At 39.3% G+C, this 23768-nt stretch overlaps 2 protein-coding genes across 4 annotated transcripts; one reads left to right on the top strand and one right to left on the bottom strand.

The window, feature by feature from the left end:
* Positions 1–2327: 2327 nt before the first annotated feature.
* On the bottom strand, positions 2328–7280 carry RPL9 (ribosomal protein L9). Its single transcript, XM_025921302.2, has 8 exons — positions 7198–7280; positions 6700–6746; positions 6491–6606; positions 5868–5963; positions 4134–4266; positions 3019–3099; positions 2679–2793; positions 2328–2424 (listed from the first exon to the last, which is right to left on the bottom strand). Exons 2-7 carry the CDS (start codon positions 6743–6745, stop codon positions 2687–2689), a joined length of 579 nt encoding a protein of 192 aa, XP_025777087.1. The 5' UTR covers position 6746; positions 7198–7280; the 3' UTR covers positions 2328–2424; positions 2679–2686.
* A 60-nt stretch (positions 7281–7340) lies between these two features.
* On the top strand, positions 7341–23006 carry LIAS (lipoic acid synthetase). Of its 3 annotated transcripts, XM_025921737.2 has the most exons (11): positions 7344–7491; positions 8574–8746; positions 9690–9783; positions 11114–11194; positions 13146–13302; positions 13389–13446; positions 15609–15737; positions 17622–17767; positions 19726–19796; positions 20561–20672; positions 22753–23006. In XM_025921737.2, the coding sequence occupies exons 1-11, from the start codon at positions 7447–7449 to the stop codon at positions 22806–22808; spliced, it is 1122 nt and encodes a 373-aa protein (XP_025777522.1). In that variant the 5' UTR covers positions 7344–7446; the 3' UTR covers positions 22809–23006. The 3 variants fall into 3 exon arrangements, with proteins under 3 accessions (XP_025777523.1, XP_025777522.1, XP_086561339.1); XM_086705213.1 differs by lacking the exons at positions 20561–20672; positions 22753–23006 and having other exon boundaries at positions 19726–19826; XM_025921738.2 differs by lacking the exons at positions 9690–9783; positions 13146–13302; positions 13389–13446; ... (3 more) ...; positions 20561–20672; positions 22753–23006 and having other exon boundaries at positions 7341–7491; positions 11114–11198.
* The last annotated feature ends 762 nt before the right edge of the window (positions 23007–23768 follow it).

The raw sequence follows: 23768 nt of genomic DNA, 5'->3' as shown, positions 1-23768 counted from the left end.
TTCCAGGCTCTGAGCTGTCAGCACAGAGCCCAACGCGGGGCTTGAACTCACGGACCGCGAGATCATGACCTGAGCCGGTCGGCTGCTTAACCGACTAAGCCACCCAGGTGCCCCTAATGTTTATTTTTGAGAGAGAGACTGTGAGCTGGGGAAGGCAGAGAGAGAGAGAGACAGAGAGGCAAAGAATCCGAAGAAGGCTCTAGGTTCTGAGCTGTCAGCACAGAACCCAATGTGGGGCTCTAAATCACAAACCATGAGATCATGACCCGAGCGAAGGTCGGACTCTTAACCAACTGAGCCACCCAGGTGCCCTGAAAACATTTTGACTATAGTCTTGAAGGCTAAGTTGTCACTCCAAAGGGAAAGAACTTCCAGGGGGGAAGATAACTTGAAAGTTTTAAGGCAGTGGTACTGAGAAACAGGAAGGTCAGTTCAGCCAGTGTATCAGGTTAAGAGGAAGTTGAATTTGAAAAAAGGATTCTGATTACTGCTGAAAAGATGAGAGGAGCAAAGCTCACCAGTTAAGACTATTATACTAACCTCCCCAAAAATGTACAGGGCTTTTTATTCTCTACATTATAAAAAATTTCAAACTTTATATAAGTAAACACAATGAATCCCCATTGTTCAGTTTTGACAAGTATCAATTTATAGGCATTCTGTTTCACTTCGAATCTCATCCAAATGCCCTCCCCAACCCCACTTTAAGTATTTCAAAGCAAACTACAGTTTAACATTTCACTTACATTTCTTAACAACTTAGCACCGAACTAAAGATTAACTTAAAATAAAAAATCCAGTTGGCTCATTTAAAATCAAGATCTCGGGGCTCCTGGGTGGCTTAGTTGTTGGGCGGTCAACTTCAGCTCAGGTCATGATTTCACAGCTCGAGTTGGAGCTCCGAATCGGGCTCTGTGCTGACAGCTCAGAGCCTGGAGCCTGCTTCGGATTCTGTGCCTCCCTCTCTCTGTCCCTCCCCAACTCCCATTCGGTCTCTCAAAAATAAAATAAAATCAAGATCTCAGTAGAGCGCCAAGATGGCTCAGTCGGTTGAGTGTCTGACTTCGGCTCAGGTCATGTCGTCACACTTTTGAATTCAAGCCGTGTCGGGCTGTATGGACAGCTCAGAGGCCATGGCCTGCTTAGAATTCTATGTCTCCCCTCTGCACCTCCCCTGCTCACGCTCTCAAAAATAAGCAAAACATTGAATAAAATAAAGATCTCAGTAAGACCCATACATTCCAAATGGTTGCTTTTTCTTAACGTCTCTTTAAACATTTTAAGTAATCTGTATACCCAGCATGAGGCTCAAAATCACAACCCCAAGATCAAGAGTTGCATGTTCTACCAATTCAAGTCAGCCAGGTGCCCCTCTTAATGTCCTTGAACATACCTTACTTTGAAGGCAGAGTCTACACTTTTCTGATGGATTTAACGTGTAGTTGGGAAGAGGAATCAAGGTTGAATGCTGTTATTTTGCCTGAGAAATCAGAAGGTTGGAGTTTCTATCAAATGAGATAGGGAAGACAACAGGAAGAGGCTGGGGGCAACCCTGCTAAATTAGTGTAATATGGTAACATATTTAAAGCATGACATAACATTGATTATGGAAGGGTTATCAGTTTCTAAAAACATCAAGGACTAGCATATGGGAGTAAATGGGTGAGGTAGGACAGAGAGTTAAGAGTGAGGATCTTGGACACAACCACCATATTTATCATGAACACAAAGTAACCTCACTAAGGTGTATCACTGTTCCATTCTTCAGCTGCTTTTTCACATGAAGTTACTGGTATAGATAAATGACTCAAGCACATTTACCTCACAATATTCAAATTTATGCCTCTGCAAAATTAGATACCTTCAGGACCCCCCCCCCAAAGTTCTACATCCAATGATGAACAAATGGTGTTGCCTGTTACTGGTACCGTTTTTCTTGCCTGAAATATCCTCACTAATCCTTCAAAAAACCAAATTCAAGCCAATTCTCCCATTAAATATTACTAGAAAAAAACCCCATCCTATTCCTTGTTACTGTTCTTAGCACACTACAATTACTTCTGAATGGTTTAATTGCCAAATAGTAGGAAAGGATTATCGGTTTAAGAAAAAGCCCAAATAGGGGTGGACAGGGTGGCTCAGTTGGTTAAGTGCCCGACTTTGGCTCAGGTCATGATCTCACAGCTCTGGAGTTTGAGCCCTATGTCAAGTTCTGTGCTGACAGCTCAGAGCCTGGAGCCTGCTTCAGATTCTGTGCCTGTCTGCCCCTCCCCCTGCTCACGCACTCTCTCAAAAATAAACATTAAAAAAAATTAAGGAAAAAAAGAAAAAGCCCCAAATCAGTATAGTTTTATTGCATCCTTAAAGTATCACAAGTAAGTCTGAAAAATCATCCGGCCTCTTGCTGTCTCTGTAGCTGGACAACTGTAAAAAGAAATGAAAAAAATCTGTCGATTACCATCAATACCTTTGCCCAATCAAGTTCTACTCTAAATAATCTGAAACATTTAAAATTATGATTTCCTAGTTCATAGTAAAAATGTATGTCAAAATTCTTATTCTGCCAAATTCACGGTGTTCCGGTCAACTTGTGTTGTCATTACAACTCCAGTTTCAGATTCTAGTAAATTAAGACCTCTAAACTAAAGCAGTAAGGAAACATAAACATAGGAACCTACCGTAGATTTTATTCATCAGCCTGCTGAACAGTTCCTTTTTCAGAAACATAGATACCATCCAAAAATTTCCTGATATCCTTGTTTTTAACTGTTGTGGCTTGCTGAATCAAAGCAGCTATTAACAGTAAGAAAGATAAAGACAATTACACCACCAGCCAGACCCATCGTAAACAAGTATTTTATCATATACTATACTTAAACCTATGTATCTTTGAGACAGCTTTTTATTCAACTTCTACAAATGAAAAAGCTCACCAACTGAACAGAATTATCATGTATTCAACTACAAGACTTAAACCAAATTCTGTAGGCATAATTAGGCATAGTAAAACATACAAACCTGAGTTTGATACAAGTTCAATGTCATTTCCTTCAAGAATTAACTCATCTTTCTGGGCTTGAGATACGGAACAAGCAACACCTGAAAGAGGAGGTGTTCACATAGTGTCAACATGATATGAAATCTTTACAATATTTACTTTCAAAATATTTACAGTAGCAGCTTATTCCATTTAAAATTCCAAACATCAAATCACACTTGAGATTCTGATTTATAGGACCTGACTTTTACCGAGGCAAAATCTGGTTTGTGTTCCTGCTTGAATGAACCTGTTCCAGAGTAGTTAGATTTTCAGTGATTTGGTCAAGGAGTAGAAGACGGTATGCACCTAGTGCAATTTAGCTGTGCAAAGCTGTGTTATCAAGTCTTAATTCTACTGTATATATTTGATATCGCCAAGTTTATTTTTTACTTAACAGTTCCCATTAAGTGTGTTGACCATGTAATGTTTTTGTAGACCCGTTAAACTGGTATTTAGAATCCCTTCTTCCCACCCCAATGAAATCAAGAAGCATCAAGAAAGCACTAATTTTAAAATTTTCTAACATTGGGATGGCACCTGGCTGGCTCAGTCAGTAAAGTATGTTACTCTTGATCTCGGGGCTGCGGGTTCCAGCCCCATGTTTGGTGTAATTACTTCAAACTAAAATCTTTAATGTAAAAAAGAATTTTTTTAAATGCTTTTATGTTTACCATGTATCAAGCCAAAACTGTTCCACATGTATTTCAATTTTAACTCATTTAACCATGAGATGGTTCCAATTTTACAGATGAGTAAAATGAGCTGCATAGAGGCGTAATTTGCCCAAGGTTGACAAATTTAAACCTAGGCAGTGTATGCTATTAACCACTATTCAAACATTTTTTATTTTTAAATATTTCAGTTTGTAAAGACTGAACACAGCTACACATCCTGAAACTACTCTAATGCGTAAGCCTTTAGGAAGCCCAATCAGTAGGAGTATGGTATCAAGCCTTAACTAACACCAAGAGTTATCACAAGCATAATCAAAATGGACAATTGAAATAAATCTGTATTTATAGCCAACCCCAAACACCAGTCTTCACAAGTAAAACAAAACATTTCTGAACCATATCTAAAAGTATGCACATACCTGGCCTCATCCGAACCCTGCGTATGTATTTCTCACCCAAGAAATTTCGGATTTCAACGAGAGAGCCATTCTCCTGAATAACAACGTTGATGGGGAAGTGGGCATACACAGACCTCATCTTGTAACGGAAGCCCTGTTAGAACAAACTATTAGCAAAGCTGAGCAATTTGAAAGACAAGAAATCCAGTTTTTAAATTTTGTAGGATGCTTACATTACGCTAGAATTTAAAAATGCAACAATCCTCCCATAACACTCATTGTCATGATTTTGTAACAACAGTCACCTGTACCAAAGCCTTACAAACTGTATACATCAACATGTTTTCTCTCTTCAATGGACTGTAAAGCTCTTTAAGAAAGCATGTATTTACTGCTTCCTATACCCACAGTAAACAATGCCAGTTTTTTATTTTTTATTTATTTTTTTAATGTTTTTATTTATTTTTGAAGGAGAGAAACAGAGCATGAGCGGGGGGAGGAGCAGAGAGAGGGAAACCCAGAATCCAAAGCAATCTGAGCTGTCAGCACAGAGCCCAATGCGGGGCTCGAACTCATGGAACCGCAACATCATGACCTGAGCCAAAGTTGGACGCTTAATCAACTGAGCCACCCAGACCCCCCAACAATGCCAGCTTTTTAAAATGAGAACCCCAAAGTCCTTCATCTTTGGCACTAGATTAATATTTACTGAGTTACTAAAGTATGCCAGATGACAACAAGGATTAAGGCTCTCAAAGAACTTAGCCTGGTACCAAGAAGAAATACGTGAAACATGACCCAATAAGGGGTGCGATGGAGTTGAAGGACAGGATGCCATTTAAAAGGGCTGAGTTTTGGGGCGCCTGGGTGGCGCAGTCGGTTAAGCGTCCAACTTCAGCCAGGTCACGATCTTGCGGTCCGTGAGTTTGAGCCCCGCATCAGGCTCTGGGCTGATGGCTCAGAGCCTGGAGCCTGTTTCCGATTCTCTGTCTCCCTCTCTCTCTGACCCTCCCCCGTTCATGCTCTGTCTCTCCCTGTCCCAAAAATAAACGTTGAAAAAAAAAATTAAAAAAAAAATAAAATAAAAGGGCTGAGTTTTAATGCAGAGAAAAGCATTTCAGCAAAGACATGAAATTTATCTTAAAGGCTGAGAGAGGGAGTTAGAAAGACAATAGTGACATCAAATACACTTGTAGGAAGCTCAGAAATTAGATCCATCCACCTTTTTTCTATCCCTTCAAGGAATCCTGGTGGTTAAGAGGCATACCAAGAAAATCAAAGCCTACCTTACAGGATACATTTCCTACAAAACAACCACAATCTGAAGGTGTGACTTTTATTTGTGTGGGGAAAAAAAACACCATCAACTACTTTAAGACCATCTGGTCTTCACCCACATTTATCACTTAATCCTAAAGACCTGCAGAAGCCTATTAAAAACTGCCAACATGGGGCACCTGGGTGGCTCAGGCATTGAGCCTCTGACTCTTGATTCTGGCTCATGCCATGACCTCACACTTCGTGGGATCGAGCCTCTGTGCTGACTGCATGAAGCCTGCTTTGGATTCTTTCCCCTCCGTACTCACAGCACACTTGCTCTCTCAAAAGAAGTAATTTTTTTTTTCCCAAAATCACCTTTCCCAAGTACCGCAATAAATTACATAGTAGATGCTCTGCAGCATTTATGCTGCATGCATAAAGTACAGCTGAGAAACTTCCCCTTCCAAAACAAAGCGGTCTGATCAATCTACTTACCAATGTAACACCCTTGATCATGTTCTGTACATGACTACAGATAGTACGGACAGTAGCCAGTTCTTTTCTATTTCCCCACCATTTGTCAACACGGAGCTGTAACAGAACAGAAACTTTAGAAGATTCTTTCCAGTAGTAAGTCGGCTTGAAGAAAAATCCATTTATTCACGAGATTCTAGTATTAGCCCTAATTAAAGCACCCACACAGAAAGCCCTCAATAATTTAACTTTTTTACCACTACGTATCACAAAAATACTGATTTTCAATTTGCATCACACTTCATTCCTAGAAAGCTAAAATACCAGGCTCACAAGAGCTGCCTGGTTCCTAAAATTTCTACAAAATAATCACAAGGAAAATAAACCTAACTTGTAACAGTATTAAGACCTCGACGTTCATGATAACTATGATAGTAGGTACTAGTATTGAGTTTTATAATCAGAATTTCCTTTCCCAACTTCACTAACGCAGTAACACTGCAACTAGCTACACTTGTGGACACCAAATTTTAAGCTAAAACATTGAACCTGCATTCCATAACTTACAGCAACCAAATTCGGTACTATTACATCACTACCTTCCAAACAAGCAATTGATGTGCAAAAAAAAAAAAAAGCCTCACCCTCTTCTTTTTCTTTCCAAGAAGACTGAGTTCTACATTGATGTGATTGAAGTCCCTTCGCAGGGTTCCTCTGGGTCCCTTCACAATAACGGTACGTCCCTTGAGAGTGATGTCGACTAAGAAGAAAACAGGTTTGTGAGTCCCCCGAACAAGACACAAGGCAGGCAATAAAAGACGTTAAAAAAAAATACAAACATCAGGTCTCATACCATTTTCCGGAATGTCGACAGTTTGATTGCTGAGAATGGTCTTCATTCTGAAACACAAACACCTGGGGTTATGAGGCCGGTTCAGGCCTGTTTGTGATCAAACTACCCAGCGCGGAGCTCCACTCCTACCTGAGACTGGCAAGCTGAACCCCCGGAGAGGACACAGGAGGACCAACCAGGAGAGCAGCCCAATGCTGCGGCCTGGCCAGGAAAGAGCAGCTCCCAAACGGATATTACAAGCACAGGGGGCGAATTCCCGCTCAGAGCAACCCAAGGAGCCCTACTAAGGAGGCGCCATCCCGGCAAGGCTGAGGGGCGGGGGTAGGCCTCTGAGTCCAGTACAGGGCTCGAATCCCAGCGCCACCAGATCCATATGGCGCTCGTCGCGCGGGGAAACAACCAGCATAGAGGCTCCGAGCTCCAGATTCGCGCCCCTGGCTTTCCCAGAGCCGATGGCTTCAGATTCCCCAAACCCACAAAACTCGCATACATCCTCACCTCGCAGTAGATGCGGCAAAGAGAGAGCGTCTTTCGTCATCACGTTCTTGTAGCCCGTAAGGGCTCTGCGTAAGGCGTCATGAGAGCGCGACGCTACCAGGCTAAAGCAGCCAATCGCGGAGCAGGTCAAGTTCCCCCGAGTCAGTGGTAGCTCAGATTTTGTGTCATAAACCGAGCGACGGTTTGTCGATCTGTCTTTCCCGGGAATTAGTGATCCTTCGACTCTGCTAGAAAAAAAAAAAGAGAGGGATGTCTCTTCGCTGCTGGGGCGCCGCCTGCACCCTGGGGTCCCGGGTGAGCGGCAGGGCGAGCAGGATGCGACCCTGGGGTGGAGGGGCCCCCATCTCTTCAGAGCGCCCAATTATAAGGCCCGCACTTACTGAGCGTTTACTTTTAGCCGGGCGCTGTGCTAACATTTTTCCTGTAGTATTCCATTTAATTCTCCCGACACACCGTCAGGTTGAGTCTCTGGTACTGGTTTGTTTGTAGGTCTCTCTCGCAGGCGCTGAGGGCTTTCTTTCTGCTTAGCACAGTGATCTGTACCCTGTATTGGTTGGAGCATTATAGGAGCACTGCGATGAGCACCCCAAATTCCTACTTTGTGTTGGGCTCTTGTTAGTAAACACCAGGTCTGGGTGATGAGAACACAAGCCTATGCTCTAACTTTAGCGGGGGAGTGGTCGTGGAGTAAAGTAGCAATCTCACAGCACTCCAACAGCACTCATTTTAAATTGTTGAAGGTTGCATGTACTCGTGAATTTAGTGTTTGGGCTATCTTGCACACGTTTGTGTTCAGATCTAGAAGTAAGTGTTTTGTTGTTGTTGTTTTTTATGGTCAGCAAATGTATATTGAGTGACTACCGTGAATTAAAACGTTAGGTTCGGTTTCTCGCCTTTCAGTTCTCTGAAACCAACTAAACATTATCTCTACATTTTAACACCAATGCTTATCCAAAGCCCAAATAAGAGAGACTTCTTGCAAATTTCCTTTTAAACGTCTTTAACTCAACTCAGGAGTAGAAAATTCAAAGCTGTGGCATCTCCAGTTATTGCAGTTTAAACTTTTGAAAGAGAATTTTAGCACTTAGGTGGGCTACTTGAAATAGTGACATATGTTAGCCAGTTCCAAAAGTTTCCAAATCTATTGTACATCTAGTAGTAAGCGGTTAGCTCTCATTGTCTTTCAGGTTTCATCTGTTCTCCTTGAGGCTTCTTTAATCCTAGATTTTAAGCTCCTATATAGCGCCTGTAAATTGTTTGACATAATTTCTGTATCAGTTGTCTGGCTTTACCCCTTCTTTTAGGTATTGAAATAGGTTAAAACTAAATTATTTCAAACCCCACTAAGTACATGTGATAATGAACTCTTTCTTTAGGTATTTGGAAGGTATTTATACAGTCCAATCAGAGCAGTAAGTTCCTTGCCAGAGGAAAAAAAGGAATTCTTACAGAATGGACCAAACCTTCAAGATTTTGTAACTGGTGATCTTGCAGACAAGAGCAAGTGGGATGAGTATAAAGGAAACTTAAAACGCCAGAAAGGAGAAAGGTAATTGAAATTCTGAGATAATTCCTTCATTGTGCATTACTTTCAGATATGACCAATCCTTAGATATAATTTTAATGACACTTGGTATATTTAACTAAAAATCATTAGAAAGAAGTGATAACAGACCTGGAACAGGTAAATAAGTGAAATTGTTGGAATCCTTTTCTTTGTGTCCTTTGACAGTTTTTCTTCTGTCCTTCTAGGACTTAGCCATCTTAAACCACCATCTCCCATTTTGTATTCAGCATCAGATTTCTTCAGACAACAAACATTATCACCTTGCTACTAGTCGGTTTGACCTTGATAAATTTTTCATTGTTACTGGGTGTTGACCTAACTTGTTGCTTCTCCTATTCAACGTACATATGACCTGTGAATACCTTGCTTTAATTTAAAATAATGGTAAGGGAATTTTGTACAGAGTGCAGATTGTTTTGGGACATACCTTACGCAACATCTTCTAGTTCACAAGTGGATATAAGTCTAAGGGAACCTCAGGATATGTAGTCTTCACTCCAAATTTTAGACTTTTTTCCATTTAATAACGATCATAAATTTGGAATGTAGAGCAGAAAGTACGCTTGTGGGATCTCTCCTTACTCTGAACAAATACTGAATTTTTGTCAGTGTTATTCAGTGAGGAATGAGATGTTCAACAACTTCCTCATTTTTTATTAGGACGATTTGCCTTTGCAAAAGGTAGACATGAGCATAGTGCTCTGTTAGACAGTTATGAGTGTTTTCTGAAGCAGTTTGAGCAAGTCTAAATTTGATTCTATGTTCTTACTCTTCTGGCAGAAATTATAAGAATTAACCCAGGATTGTGGGGGGGGGGGGGGGAACCTCTTCACCAAGAATTGTAATAAAGCAAAGTTAACTTCAAAGCTGTGTGATTATTTGGGAACATATTTGTTAACGGATAGTTATGTTTGGCTTTCCTCAGGTTAAGACTACCTCCATGGCTAAAGACTGAGATTCCCATGGGGAAAAATTACAATAAATTGAAAAATACATTGCGGAATTTGAATCTTCATACAGTAAGTTTCAGTGTTAAATGTCCCTCTTAAGTAAAAGTCATAATGTTTCTACATATGTGTAACTTAAAAATACGGAGCACCTGGGTGGTTCAGTCATTTAAGCATCCAACTTGGCTCAGGTCATGATCTCATGGTTTATGAGTTCGAGTCCTACATCAGGCTCTGTGCTGACAGGTTGGAGCCTGGAGGTTGCCTTGAATTCTGTGTGTGTGTCTCTCTCTCTGCCCATCCCTCACGCTCTGTCTCTCTCTCTCAAAAATAAATAGGGGCGCCTGGGTGGCTCAGTTGGCTAAGCGACCAACTTCGGCTCAGGTCATGATCTCACAATTTGTGAGTTGAAGCCCTGCATCAGGCTCTGTGCTGACTTCTTGGAGCCTGGAGCCTGCTTCAGATTCTTGTGTCTCCCTCTCTGACCATTCCCTGCTCTCTTTCTCTCTCTCTCTCTTTCTCGTTCTCTCTCTCTCAAAAATAAATAAAAACATTAAACACATACATGCATACATACATAACAAAAACAGCAAAGAAAGTGAATAAAGATGTTTAGGGATGCATCATGATCGGTAATGGAAATACATATAAAAATCATTTTCCCTGCTTGGGGCGCCTGGGTGGCTCAGTTGGTTGAGCGTCTGACTTCAGCTCAGGTCATGATCTCACACTTCGTGGGTTTGAGCCCTACGTCGGGCTCTGTGCTGACAGATCACAGTCTGGAGCCTGCTTCGGATCCTGTGTCTCTCTTTCTGCCTCTCCCCTGGTCACACTCCTCCTTCTCTCAAGAATAAATAAACATTAAAAATTTTTCAAAAAACATAGCTCATAAAAATCATTTTCCCTGCAAAAGAGACAAAAAGTAATTGTATTTCTTAATTTCTCATTAATAGTACAAAAAAGATTTTTTTTCCTTCAACCTAGGAAATTAGGTGTTTTTTTTTGTTTTATATTACAAATTAAGTACATGCTTACTAGACAGAGTATAATATTAAATATGAGATGTCATATATGCAATTCCAAATGTTAACTATACCACTTTAATTTTTTAGCATATATCCAACCAGACCTTTTCTTTGCACATATAAAATGTATACATTTATATCATTTTTAATTTAAAAACGGGATCTTTATATATATATGTATACACACACACATATATACACGTATATATGTGTGTATACACGTACACATACAGTTTGTGAGTTTAACAGCATTTTTGAATAGTGAATTTCTTCATAAATACGTTGAAAAGAATAGACCGTTTAAAATGCTTGATCACTAATTTGTTCAATTGGTTAATATTTTCAGTTGATTGTATTCCATTCCCTTTTACTCACAGGTGTGTGAGGAAGCTCGCTGTCCCAACATTGGAGAGTGTTGGGGAGGTGGAGAATATGCCACAGCCACAGCCACAATCATGGTAAGAACACCTCAGACTATAAAGTTTTTGTCTGGAAACCGAAAGGAATATTTTATCTTTCTCCTAAAAATGTGCATGATGAATCTCTGACCAGATTTTGTGTTACATGTGAATTTATGAAAAATATGAGGAAAAAAAACCTGACAGAATAATCTAGGCTGATATGCTCTCACCCTTCTCTGAATAAATCTATTGTTGATTTTTCCATGTATGTAATAGCTAATCATATGGTGCTTTGAAATATCTCTTCTGTTAACTTTTGGAAATGTTATTCATGATTGCTTAACTTTTCCTCCCCTAAACAATAATAAGCATGTGTTTTTGTCTCCCATGTCCCTTCAGTTGCCTGGGGGTACAACTGCTCTTGACTGGGCTAAATTGGATTGCAGGCAATACATTGAAGTCTCAGGGTTCAGGTCCGCTCCACAGAGCTTTATTCTCTTTAGACCAGCAGCTCTCCAAGACATATTCTTATCATGAAGCATGGAAGAGCACCAGAGGGCAAGCCAACCATCCATGCCCATTTGAGGCTTCTGCTTGGTCATGCCTGCTATTATTCTCTTGGCCAAAGTAAGTCACACATAGCCAAGCAGACAGCAATGGAGGCAGAGACATAAGCCCCCTGCCCAGTTGGAGGCCCTGCAGGTTACATCACAAAGGGTAAAATATATAATCTTAATATGGTAGAGTAAGAATTGGTATTAACTGTGTAATCTACCATATTTATCCAGAGGGGTTTGGAGGTTGAGATGCTAGGGTTAAATCTAAATTGTGTGCAACTGGAAGTTCATACTTACTGGGAATGTCTAAGTTGGACCGGCAGGAGGCTATTTATGTGAGGAACCAAGGCTTATGAAATAAAGTTGACCATGGAGCTTATTCAGGTTACAGTTCTTGAAGGAAGGAGTGATTTTGAACACTCCATTATGGAAATCTCTTGTTTCATCCCTTGCTTGGCTCCTTTCTCCGCTGACTCGTGACTGGTTTCCGGAAAGAGGTCAGTGTTTCAACAAATCCGTTTGAGACGTTGGGACCACAGCTATGAGTCCCCTGTAAGAAAATTAAACCTAAAGAGAAGAGGATCTTTCTCTTCCAAATCTCAACCCATTACTGTGCAGCTTTGAAACTCCAGTGGCCCCAAAACATCCACAATGGCTGTACTTGGCATGTCAGAACATGGTAGTGACCTGTAGCAGCAGGAGCAGTGTCCTGAACAATAGCAGTACCCACAGGAAGCAGATTGTTAACTTTATGTGTTTTCTCTTTCATCTATTTAACAAGAAGGATCTATGCCTTCCATTTAATTCCCACAGAGACCTGCATGTTGATATGTTAATTGAATGTTTTATTCCCTTTAAATAATTTTTATTAATATTAAATAAGTACAGGGGCATCTGGGTGGCTCAGTCATTTAACTGTCCTGACTTCAGCTCAGGTCATGATCTCACGGTTCGTGAGTTTGAGCCCCATGTCGAGCTCTCTACTGTTGCTGAGAGCTCAGAGCCTGCTTTGGATCCTCTGTCTCCCTCTCTCTCTGCCCCTCCCCCACTCGTGCTCTCTTGTGCCCTGTCTCTCAAAAAGTTTAAATAAGTACAAAAGAATCTTTATAGACTATATGTAAGTTACAAAGAATAACAATAGGCAGCCTGATACCTCTAGTTTAAGAGTAGAGCATTAGCATTATGTTTGAACCCTACTGTACATCCTTTCCTGCTCCTGTCACCTTTTTAACTTTAATGCTATTTTTAATTCTGAGCTTATTCCCTTTTCTTTCCAGTTTTACTACATGTATTTGTATTCCTTAACTGTATTTTGTTTACTTTGAATGTTTCAAATTTCCTATAAGCAGTATTAAACTGTATTCATTTTTTGTAACTTGCTTTATTCTCTCAACATATGTTCTTCAGGGTCATCCTTCTATTTGATTTAAATTGTAACATCTCTGTTCTAGTTGATGGGTGATACGTGTACAAGAGGTTGCAGATTCTGTTCTGTTAAGACTGCAAGAAATCCAGGTCCACTTGATGCCAATGAGCCCTACAATACTGCAAAGGCAATTGCAGAGTGGGGTCTGGATTATGTTGTCCTGACGTCTGTGGATCGAGATGGTTAGTGTGTCATCATTGGCTCTTCCAGAAATTGGCTCTTACTAAGTTGTGACATCATCTTGAGCAGTGGACTCTTTTGTTTCTAGATATGCCTGATGGAGGAGCTGAGCATTTTGCAAAGACTGTATCATACTTAAAGGAAAGGTACTTGTTTTTGCATTTGCTTGTGTAAACTTAATTTTTTTTAAGTTTATTAATTTGAGACAAAGAGAACGTGCATGTGTACATGCACAGGTGAGGGGCAGAGAGCAAGGGAGAGAGAGAATCCCAAGCAGGCTCCTCGCTGTCAGTGCAGAGTCTGATGCAGGGCTTGAACCCATGAATCGTGAGGTCATGACCTGAGCCAAAGTCAAGAGTCGGACGCTTAACTGACTGAGCTACCCAGCCACCCCAAACTTTGAGTAATTCTTTTTAACTTTCTTTCTTTTTTTTTTTTTTAAGTTTATTTATTTATTTATTTGGAGGGGGGCGGAGAGACAGAGAGAGAATGAGAATCGGTGGGGGAGGGGCAGAGAAAGAGGGGGACAGAGAATCCGAAATGGGCTTTGCACTGACAGCAGAGAGCCCAATGTGGGCTCAGGCTCACGAACCATGAGATCACGACCTGAGCTGAAGTCAGACACTTAACTGACCATGCCACCCAGATGCTCCTTGAGTAATTTTTTTTTAAATTTATTTTTATTTAAAAAATTTTTTTTGAAGTTTTTATTTATCTTTGAGAGACAGAGACAGAGCACAAGTGGGGGAGGGACAGAGAGAGAGAGGGAGACACAGAATCTGAAACAGGCTCCAGGCTCTGAGCTGACAGCACAGATCCCGACACGGGGCTTAAACCGATGAACCACGAGATCATGACCTGAGCTGAAGTCAGACATTTAACTGACTGAGCCACCCAGGCGCCCCGAGTAATTTTTTTAAAAAGCATAAAACTGCAGTCTTCCCAACACTAATTTTGAATAAATCATCATCTAGAAGTATATGGATGAGATAAACTCCAACATTGTTAAAATGTGCAAGCATACAGATTTTATCCATGTTTAAATGCCCTGGGAAATTTACCCATAATCTACATTTTTATTAATATTTTAATCCCATCTATTTAAAAAGATTTAAAAAAGGAGTTATGTTGGGGCACCTGGGTGTTTGTTTCATTTGGTCTGATGCTTGATTTTGGCTCAGGTCATGATCTTGTGGTTTGTAGGATCAAGCCCCACATCCATGCTGACAGCACCAAGCCTGCTTGGAATTCTCTCTCCCTCTCTCTCTGCCCCTCCCCGCTCATACTTCCTGTCTCTCTCCCAAAATAAATAAATAAATAAACATTAAAAAAAAAAAAAAAAACCTTAAAAAAAAAAGGAGTTATGCTTACTTCCTACAGCTTAGTGCGAGTTAAGTACCTAGCATTTAGTAAATGTTTCTTCAGTGATTTCCCCTGTGTTTTCTGGGTTTTTTTAATAGTTTACTTTAAAAAATTCTGTTTGCAACCCACTAAATTGATTTCACAAACTACTAATGGGTCTCAACTTTACAATTAAAAATAAAAACAGTAAGTTATAGGCTGTGTTCTTTCAACATCACTTATATGCATGAGAGGGCCTTTCCACATCTGTTCTCTCAGGAAATAGCTCCAGAAACTGCCACTGGGTTTGTGAAAAAATTTATCAGCTGTCCTAGTCATTTCTACTGCTGTCAAAGGGAACAGCACTATGACCTAGTTCATATTTTAATGCTTGAATGCATAGATAGAGTCAGAATGTAAATAGAAGATTAATGTTTAACTTGTATTTCAGCAAAGCTCATGCATGACTCAGCAATTCAGAAAATAGTTTTTAAAACTCCCAGCACTTGTGAAATATTTGCCTAGAGGAAGAGAGGATGGCACTATCTGATGAATTTTTAAAGAAATCAAAATTAAAGCAATCAAATGATATTTGCATTCATGTAAGAAATGTCCCAATTTACTTTCCAAAAAATAAAAAGATATTATATATTTAATGTTTTAATATTTATATTTTAATTCCTTTAAGCAACTTTATTTTCTTAATACCTGTTCAATAAAGTATGTCTTTACTTTTTCCTGCAGTTGTGTTTTAACCACTATGTACATAATATTTGATGTTCAGGGTGTTTTTTCCTATAACAGTTTATTTATGAACATTTGTATGTTCATGCTTTCCTTGGCAAGATTCTAAAGATTACACTGTTGAACAAAACTGATCCTGAATGAGTACCGGTAATTTCTGTTTTAAGCAATAGATGTCAGTTTTTTCCCTCAGCTTGATACTTATTTTTTTTTTTCCCTATAGGAATCCAAAAATTCTTGTGGAATGTCTCACCCCTGATTTCCGAGGAGATCTTAAAGCAATAGAAAAAGTTGCTTTGTCGGGATTAGATGTGTATGCTCATAACGTAGAGACAGTTCCAGAATTGCAGAGGTGATTACATGTACGGAGTAACGTTGGCAAACTTAGGGACCAGAATCTGCTATATTTTCTCTTTTTTCAGGAGAGAACTTTGTATTGGACTTTTACGAAGTGAGCTGTCTTTCTTTTCTTAACAAAAGCAACATATATCTATCCCAGGAAAATCAGAAAATATAGCCAACAAAAACAGCATAAACATCACCCATATTATTTCTACCCAGTAATATTGATTACTATAACCTATACGTATGGGCATATATTTATATGCATGTATGTATGTTTTGGTGCACGCACACATAATGGGCATCTTTTTGATTTAAAATAGTATCATATCGGGGTGCCTGGGTGGCTCAGTCGGTTAAGCTTCCGACTTCAGCTCAGGTCATGATCTCGCAGTTCGTGGGGTCGAGCCCCGCATCAGGCTCTGTGCTGACAGCTCAGAGCCTGGAGCCTGCTTCGGATTCTGTGTCTCCCTCTCTCTGCCCCTTCCCTGCTCATGCTCTGTCTCCCTCTGTCTCTCAAAAATGAATAAATGTTAAAAAAAAAAATTTTTTTTAATAGTATCATATTGCCAGTGCCGATTTTTTTTCAAAAAATAGTTTTCAAAAAGAAAAAAATTATATAAAAGCAAATTATTTTGTAATTCTAAAAAAAAAAAGACTTTAAAATACTTTTGGCACTAATATATGCAATAAACGATACAAAAGAAATACTCAGATGTATTATCATTCAGAAGTAGTTTAAATCTCTTTTAAAAAGTGGGTACTATTCTTTCTACTAATGTTAGCAGATAGAAGTATTTACAGATTGTTATCCCACATTAATGACCATATTCATATTTCAGAATGATGAAAATTATTTTAACCTTCAGGCAAGATTAATATGTTTATTTAATTTTAGTAAAGTATTTGGCAGTGATCTTATTAGCTTCTACACATCATATGTATCAAAGAACTTGAAAAAAGTATGGTGGACAACCAGCATTTCCACTAGAGCATAAATAAATATTAGGGAGCATAACTTAAATTCACTGGAGAAATGCTTTCAAAAGTAATTATGTTTGGTATTGTCAGTTTTGTGGTTATTTTTAAATCCACAAATTGGTTTCCTTTCTTCCCTGTGTATTGGTCCCTGATGAAAAATAATGACTACAGCAAGTCAGTTACACACAAAAAAAGTGCATTAGAATTCAAGTGAATGCTGGATTAACATCAGCAACTCTCTGTCCTTTTGGCCTTGTCGCCATTTAAAGCATGGTTTGGCTGCTGTTGAAGTCTAGCACACAGCCTGTTCCAACCCTGTCATTTCTCATGATACCACCACAAGTGGGTGCCAGTTTCCCTGGTTTCACTTAAGAAACATTATCCTTGCCAGTGAAAATTCCAGAATCATGCCTTTTTTACCTAAGAGATGTCAATGTCGTGTACTCACCAGCAGAGGGCAGCTTGGGCTTTAGAAAAGAAACGAACTTAAAAGTTTTCAGACCTGAAATGTGGGTTCAGGTTAAATAGCTTTTCCTTTGTTCAGTTCAGAAATTTTCTTACTTCCACTCATTTCCCCTCTCTCTCGACTTACCCTCCCTTACAGTCACTCATTTTCAGCTTCAAATTCTGGTTTCTCAATGAGTAATTCCTAAACTGAATTACTTCCATTCTAGTTTTCTCTGCCACAGGTTTGAAAGGCCTTAAAAGTAGATAGAGCTAGGGGGCCTAATGAAACCTGATACTCATTACAAAAGTAACAGCTAGATATTTGTGCACAAATGGTAGTATGGAACCATATGATTTAACATAATGTTCAGAATGTACTTTTCTGGTCTTTTAGATAGCTTGCATAACTATGTACTTAGTTGAGCTTGTGGTTATTCTTGCTAACAACAGCCCTGCTGTTTTCAAGGAAAGTTCGTGATCCCCGGGCCAATTTCCACCAGTCTCTGCGCGTACTGCAACATGCCAAGGAGGTTCGGCCTGATGTGATTTCTAAAACCTCCATAATGTTGGGTTTAGGCGAAAATGATGAGCAAGTATACGCAACAATGAAAGGTAAAGAAGTTGGAAAATGAAAACTCTTTTTCATTTAATTTGAGTAATAGCAGGAACCCTATTTTGAAGGCCCTCTTATGCCTCCTCCATAGTCTCAGTGAAAGTGCCAGTAAGAACAAAGTACAGGATATGATTATAAACAGCAGCATGAAAAGGAAAGGAAGTATGTTTCTTAGAACCTTATGGAATGATATGCAGAAAGCTCAGGATATGAAATTTATATCCCATTTTATTCCCTACTCTTTCATCAAGTGAAAATATGATTTTATCCACTTTCTTGTTTAATCATTGAATAGTTTTTAAGAGCCAGACAGCTACTAGGAGCTCTGACAGGCAGTGACAATTCAAAGATGAATAAAATGAAGCCAGGTCTTTGAGGAAGAGCTTGTTGGTAACATTGTCACATAACATCATGTGCTTTGGACTCTGCTGATTCTTAGTTTTATTAGCCCATTTGCTTTGTGATTCTTGGGCTTCCAACTAGAATGGAAGTAATTCAGTTTAGGAATTACTCATTGAGAAACCAGAATTTGAAGCTGAAAATGAGTGACTGTAAGGGAGGGTAAGGGAGGGTAAATTGTAAGAAAAAAAAAACCCTCTTATTTACATGAGGATCCTTTGCCTACTTGCAGTTATATATCGATTCTAAAGGTAACAAATCCAAATAGTAATTAAAAGCTTCTCTTTGGGGCACCTGGGTGGTTCAGTTGGTTAAGCATCACTTCGGCTCAGGTCATGATCTCACGGTTCGTGGGTTCAAGCCCCGCCTCGGGCTCTGTGCTGACAGCAAGCTCAAAGCCTGGAGCCTGCTCCGGATTCTGTGTCTCCCTCTCTCTCTTCCCCTCCCTCCCTCTCTTTCTCAAAAATAAACATTAAAAAAAATTTTTTTAGAAAAAAATTTTTTAAAAACTTCTCTTTACTAGAGTAAAACTATAGTTTTACTAGAAAGATTTCAATATGTAAGTGGTTAAATCACATCCCCTAGAGCACATCTTGCACATTTGGTAAAACTTAATACAGTGCATCTGGTCTGTAATATGTGCCTTCAGGACTTTCATATACTGTTCCCTTCATCTCTTCTGTCTAACAGACTCCTGCTCAAAACACCCTTCACCCATATTTTAGCATTTATTCAGTGGTATTCGAGTTATTTGTCCTTTCTGTTAGCCCCTCATGATTGTCTTAATCATTTCTGTGTTTTCAGTCCTTTCATATTCCGTGGCACTTTTGAATGGATAGATCTAGTCTTACTCCCCAACATCAGGATTATAGGCCAGCATAAAGTTCACACTGTTCCAAAGTCAAATTATGCTCAGGGAAATTATGCTTACATCTACAGTTTTAGCACCATAAAAACATCTGCTAATGGGGCACCTGGCTGGCTCAGTCGATGGAGCATGGTTATGAGTTTGAGCCCTACGTGGGGCCCAAAAAAATTTTGGGGCACCTGGCTGGCTCAGTAGAGCATGTGACTCGATGTTGGGGTTGTAAGTTCGACTCCCATTTTGAGCATAGAAACTATTTAAAAATAAGATATATATATATTTTAATTTTTATTTATTTATTTTTTTTAAATTTTTTTTTTCAACGTTTTTTTATTTATTTTTGGGACAGAGAGAGACAGAGCATGAACGGGGGAGGGGCAGAGAGAGAGGGAGACACAGAATCGGAAACAGGCTCCAGGCTCCGAGCCATCAGCCCAGAACCTGACGCGGGGCTCGAACTCACGGACCGTGAGATCGTGACCTGGCTGAAGCCGGACGCTTAACCGACTGCGCCACCCAGGCGCCCCTATATTTTAATTTTTAAAAGGGCCTGGCTGGTTCAGGGTTGTGAGTTTGAGCTCGCATTGGGTGTAAAGGTTACTAGAAAAATAAACTAAATAAATAATAAAATTTTTTAGAAAAATAAGTCTTTTTAAAAAATCTGCTAATGTAACGTGTGCCCTTTTTCTGTAGCACTTCGTGAAGCAGATGTGGACTGTTTGACTTTAGGACAATATATGCAGCCAACAAAGCGCCACCTGAAGGTATCATTATCTTGAATTGCCAGATGTTCGCTGGTAATTTGAATTAAATCTTTGCTGTCCATAGGTACAGTTAAGAAGCTGCTAGCTTTTTAGTGTAATGTTCCATGTATATTTCCAAGTCCCAGTTTCCATGTTATTGTCTGCATAAAGCCAGCAGATACACTGGCACTTTTTTGCTGCCCTCAAATTGTACAACTTAAATGAATGTACAGAAAAAGAATTCAGTTGTTGGGAAATTGCATTCATCCACACTTGGGATTTGTTTTTAGAGTTACATGAGAGCCAGAGGAGAAATAAGAAAGAAAAGTCAGTCTTCCTCTTTCTGCATTGGACATTCATTCATTCAAGAAAGTTTTATCAGGTAGTGACTGTGTGCCAGACGCAGTGCTAAGCAGAAGATACAAGACAAGTAAGGCAGTCTGGTCCTCAAGAATCTTCTAGGGGTGATTAATTCTTGCTTATACCTGTTAGGGAAGGAGTAATACAGATACAGAATCTCTATAGATAATCTCATTTTTTTTAGCCTCCGGAATAGTTAATGTAATACAGAGTTGATGTTTCCCCTCCTCTCTAATGAAGTCCTGGTAGAATGGCCAAGGAACCAGTAGACAGGTAGTCTGTGAGGAAGGTGAGGAGGAAGGCCTCTGGGCAACTGGATACATTATGAAGTGAAAGCCATCCTGAATGCGTGGGCATAGATTTTCTATAGAATCAAAATGATTTAGGGAAATTCTAATCTATTAGAATTAATGCTTTCAATGTAGGTTGAAGAATACATTACTCCTGAAAAGTTCAAATACTGGGAAAAAGTAGGAAATGAACTTGGATTTCATTATACTGCAAGTGGCCCTCTGGTGCGTTCTTCATATAAAGCAGGTAAGTTACACCACAGGGGATGTTTTTATTTAGACCATAACTTTCATGTTAAAATTATAATAGCTGTGGTTATCTTTTGTAGGAAAAATCATTTTTTTCTGGAACATCCTTGGGAACTTTGCTCCATAGGGGTCCTATTAAGGAAAATTTTCTCTTAAGCTTGGTTTTTTCCTTAAGTAAAGAATCCCCTGCCCCTTTATGACTTGGCCACTGTGAATGAAAGCAGAAGTAATTGGCTTACTCTGTGTGGATTTCAATAGTAGATTATTCAGAAATGACAGATACCAGTCAAGTACATAACATGGTTTTCTGAAAAATGTATATTCATGTGACAGTGATGCCAGCTGCATCTCCAAACTCCTAATTTCAGATCAATTTAAATCCTAAAACGTGTCTGTTTGACTGCATTGCTGCTCATCACGTTATACCTTTGTGTTTTTCCTCCCAGAGGCAGCAGGAAAAAAATTTGTGAGATTATTTTCCATGTAGAAATCTTCAGTGTGTTTGCTAGCTACAGTACAGTTCTTCATCTTTGTAATGCAGCTCTTACTTTGATCAGCAGCTTGAGCTGACTTACGAAAATAAATGCCGTTTCTAAGAGATGAAAAGTCTATGAGAACGTATCTGAAGCCCGAATTTAATCCAAAAAATGTTTATAAAGTTTTCCCATCAGTTGGACTTAACAATTACACTTTCTTGAAGAATAAACCGTTATTTTTTGGATAGGTCTAAACTACATTATTACTGTAAATGATCTTTTAGATGGTTGTGTTACATATTGGGTTTAAATCATAGATATATTTAAGTTAGGCATAAATTCTATTGGTAAAAACTAATGTTCAAGCATTAGTGATATTCAGTGTGTTCCTATAAAGAGATTCAAGACATTTAATGAACAACAGCTTATCCTACATATAAAACCCAAGAATTTGATTCAACACTGACTGACAAGATGTGGGGACTTTGGGAGCAAATAAACTAATTCTTCAAGAAGAATTCTGCTGACAGGCTGAAATATGTAAAGGATAGAACTAACATCAGCTTCTAGAGTAGTTAAAGTAAAATTATTTGAGAGAAGTTTTTATTTTATTTTGTAAGGAAAATTTCTGGCATTAGTGAATTGTGAACTTTTTAATGCTTTTAAAGTGATCAGTAAAAGTTTGAATTCTGCTGTGTAGAGCATCAGACTCAGATGATGGGCTTGGGTCTGATAATGTTGGTTCTCCTTCTGCCACATTTAGGTAAGGTATGGAGGAGCGTGGATAACTCTCCATTACATGGCTGGGTTATGAACCTTGGGATTCCTGGTAATTGTGTACAGATATGGTCACTGCAGTTGTATATTAAGATGACAAAGCGAAGTTCATCAGACTCCTCATAAAATCAGGCCTGCAGTGCTGGGCTCTGACAATAAGCACTGAGCTGCGCTATAACAGTCATAGACTAAATGGAACCCTAATGACCTGAAAAGGGAATGTGCCCCCTCTAAGCAGCTAACTTAATGCACAGGCACAACTGAGGGGGTGGAGAGAAAGCCTATTATAAATGAAGAGCTCTTGCTTCCCTGGAGGGAAATAAGCTAAAGGGATTCCATCAGATGAGTCTGCTCAACTGCATGGAGATCCATTTTAGAAACATCAGATCCAGGCTAATAATGTAGCAGAATTGCTCTCTGAAATGAATTGTGCCAACAGCAATACTTTGTCAGTGATGAGGAATAGATTGTGCACATAAAGTGGAATAGATCTAAAGCAGACCCATAGGTACAGTAGGGTCACCCTTTATAATAGTAGGGTACTAGAATAATAGAGACTGTAGTGCTAAAAAAATTTTTGTAAGCATTGGGGGTAGAGTTTACTTAAAAACTCTACAGAAAAAAAAATGGTAAAGGTGATGGGACACCTGCCTGGCTCAGTTGATAGAACATGTGACTCTTGATCTTGGGGTCGTGAGTTCAAGCCCCCACGTTGGGTATAGAGCTTACATTAATTAATTAATTAATTAATTAAAGAATAAAAGGAAAACACTGAAGTGTAATTTTGAAATTTAATATTAATGTATTTTCATTTTTCCCAAATAGGTGAATTTTTCCTGAAAAATCTAGTGGCTAAAAGAAAAAAGCCCTCTAAAACATAACAAGACCTTCAAGACCATAGGAATTTTTAATACCTGATTCCATTTGGTAATAGAAGTGGTACCAGAATGCCTGGACTTCAGTGGACATACCTCAGTCTCTTTGTCTTAAGAAACATGTCAATAGCTGTGCATATTTAATTAATTCACTTGTCTTTTTGCATGTCTTGTCCTATTAAACAATCGCTTGCTGTGATGTAATCATGAAACATCTTTTAAGGGTTACTATTACCAGTATAATTAAAAAATACATTAAAAACTTCTGGAAAAGGGGTGCCTGGGTAGTTCAGTCGGTTGAGCATCCAACTTCAGCTCAGGTGATGATCTTGCAGTTCATGAGTTTGAGCCCCACGTCAGGCTCTGTGCTGTCAGCCCAGAGCCTGCTTCAGATCCTGTCCCTCTCTCTCTCTCTCTGCCCCTCCACTATTCGTGCTTGCTCACTCTCTCACTCTCTTTCTAAAAAATAAATAAAACGTTAAAAAAAACTTTCAGAGAAGCTTTTAAGCCTGTTCCCTGTACATCGTGACTGCATTTCATTTCTGAAAAATGACATAGTGTGATGAAATGGTGAGTACAGGTTGAGACTACGATCTGTTTACAGTTGGCATGTGTCCTTTACAGAATTCTGCAGCATCACTGCAATAATTTAGAAAGGCTTAAGAGTTTGAATGTTGATTCTTTACATTGGTATGACTGCTTCAGACCTGCAAAATAGTTTTACATTTAATTGCTTGTTTAGGACTTCTTTGTTTTTGTTTTTTTTTTTTAATTTTTTTTAACATACATTTATTTTTGAGATAGAGAGAGAGCATGAACAGGGGAGGGTCAGAGAAAGAGGGAGACACAAAATCTGAAACAGGCTCCAGGCTCTGAGCTGTCAGCACAGAGCCTGATGCGGGGCTCGAACCCACGGACCGCGAGATCATGACCTGAGCTGAAGTCGGATGCTTAACCGACTGAGCC

Source organism: Puma concolor, chromosome B1 (genome assembly GCF_028749965.1).
Source record: "Puma concolor isolate L17-30 chromosome B1, mPumCon1.1.hap2, whole genome shotgun sequence".
In the NCBI taxonomy this organism is placed as follows: domain Eukaryota; kingdom Metazoa; phylum Chordata; class Mammalia; order Carnivora; family Felidae; genus Puma; species Puma concolor.
This window is presented reverse-complemented; position numbering and strand designations above follow the sequence as displayed.

Coding starts and splice junctions, on each gene's coding strand:
- LIAS (XM_025921737.2), top strand. CDS start 7,447: ATGTCTCTTCGCTGCTGGGGCGCCGCCTGCACCCTGGGGTCCCGG. Junction 8,747..9,689: donor AAACGCCAGAAAGGAGAAAG/GTAATTGAAATT, acceptor GGCTTTCCTCAG/GTTAAGACTACCTCCATGGC. Junction 11,195..13,145: donor CAGCCACAGCCACAATCATG/GTAAGAACACCT, acceptor TCTCTGTTCTAG/TTGATGGGTGATACGTGTAC.
- RPL9 (XM_025921302.2), bottom strand. CDS start 6,745: ATGAAGACCATTCTCAGCAATCAAACTGTCGACATTCCGGAAAATG. Junction 6,607..6,699: donor TGTCGACATTCCGGAAAATG/GTATGAGACCTG, acceptor TTTTCTTCTTAG/TCGACATCACTCTCAAGGGA. Junction 3,100..4,133: donor CAGGGTTCGGATGAGGCCAG/GTATGTGCATAC, acceptor CTCCTCTTTCAG/GTGTTGCTTGTTCCGTATCT.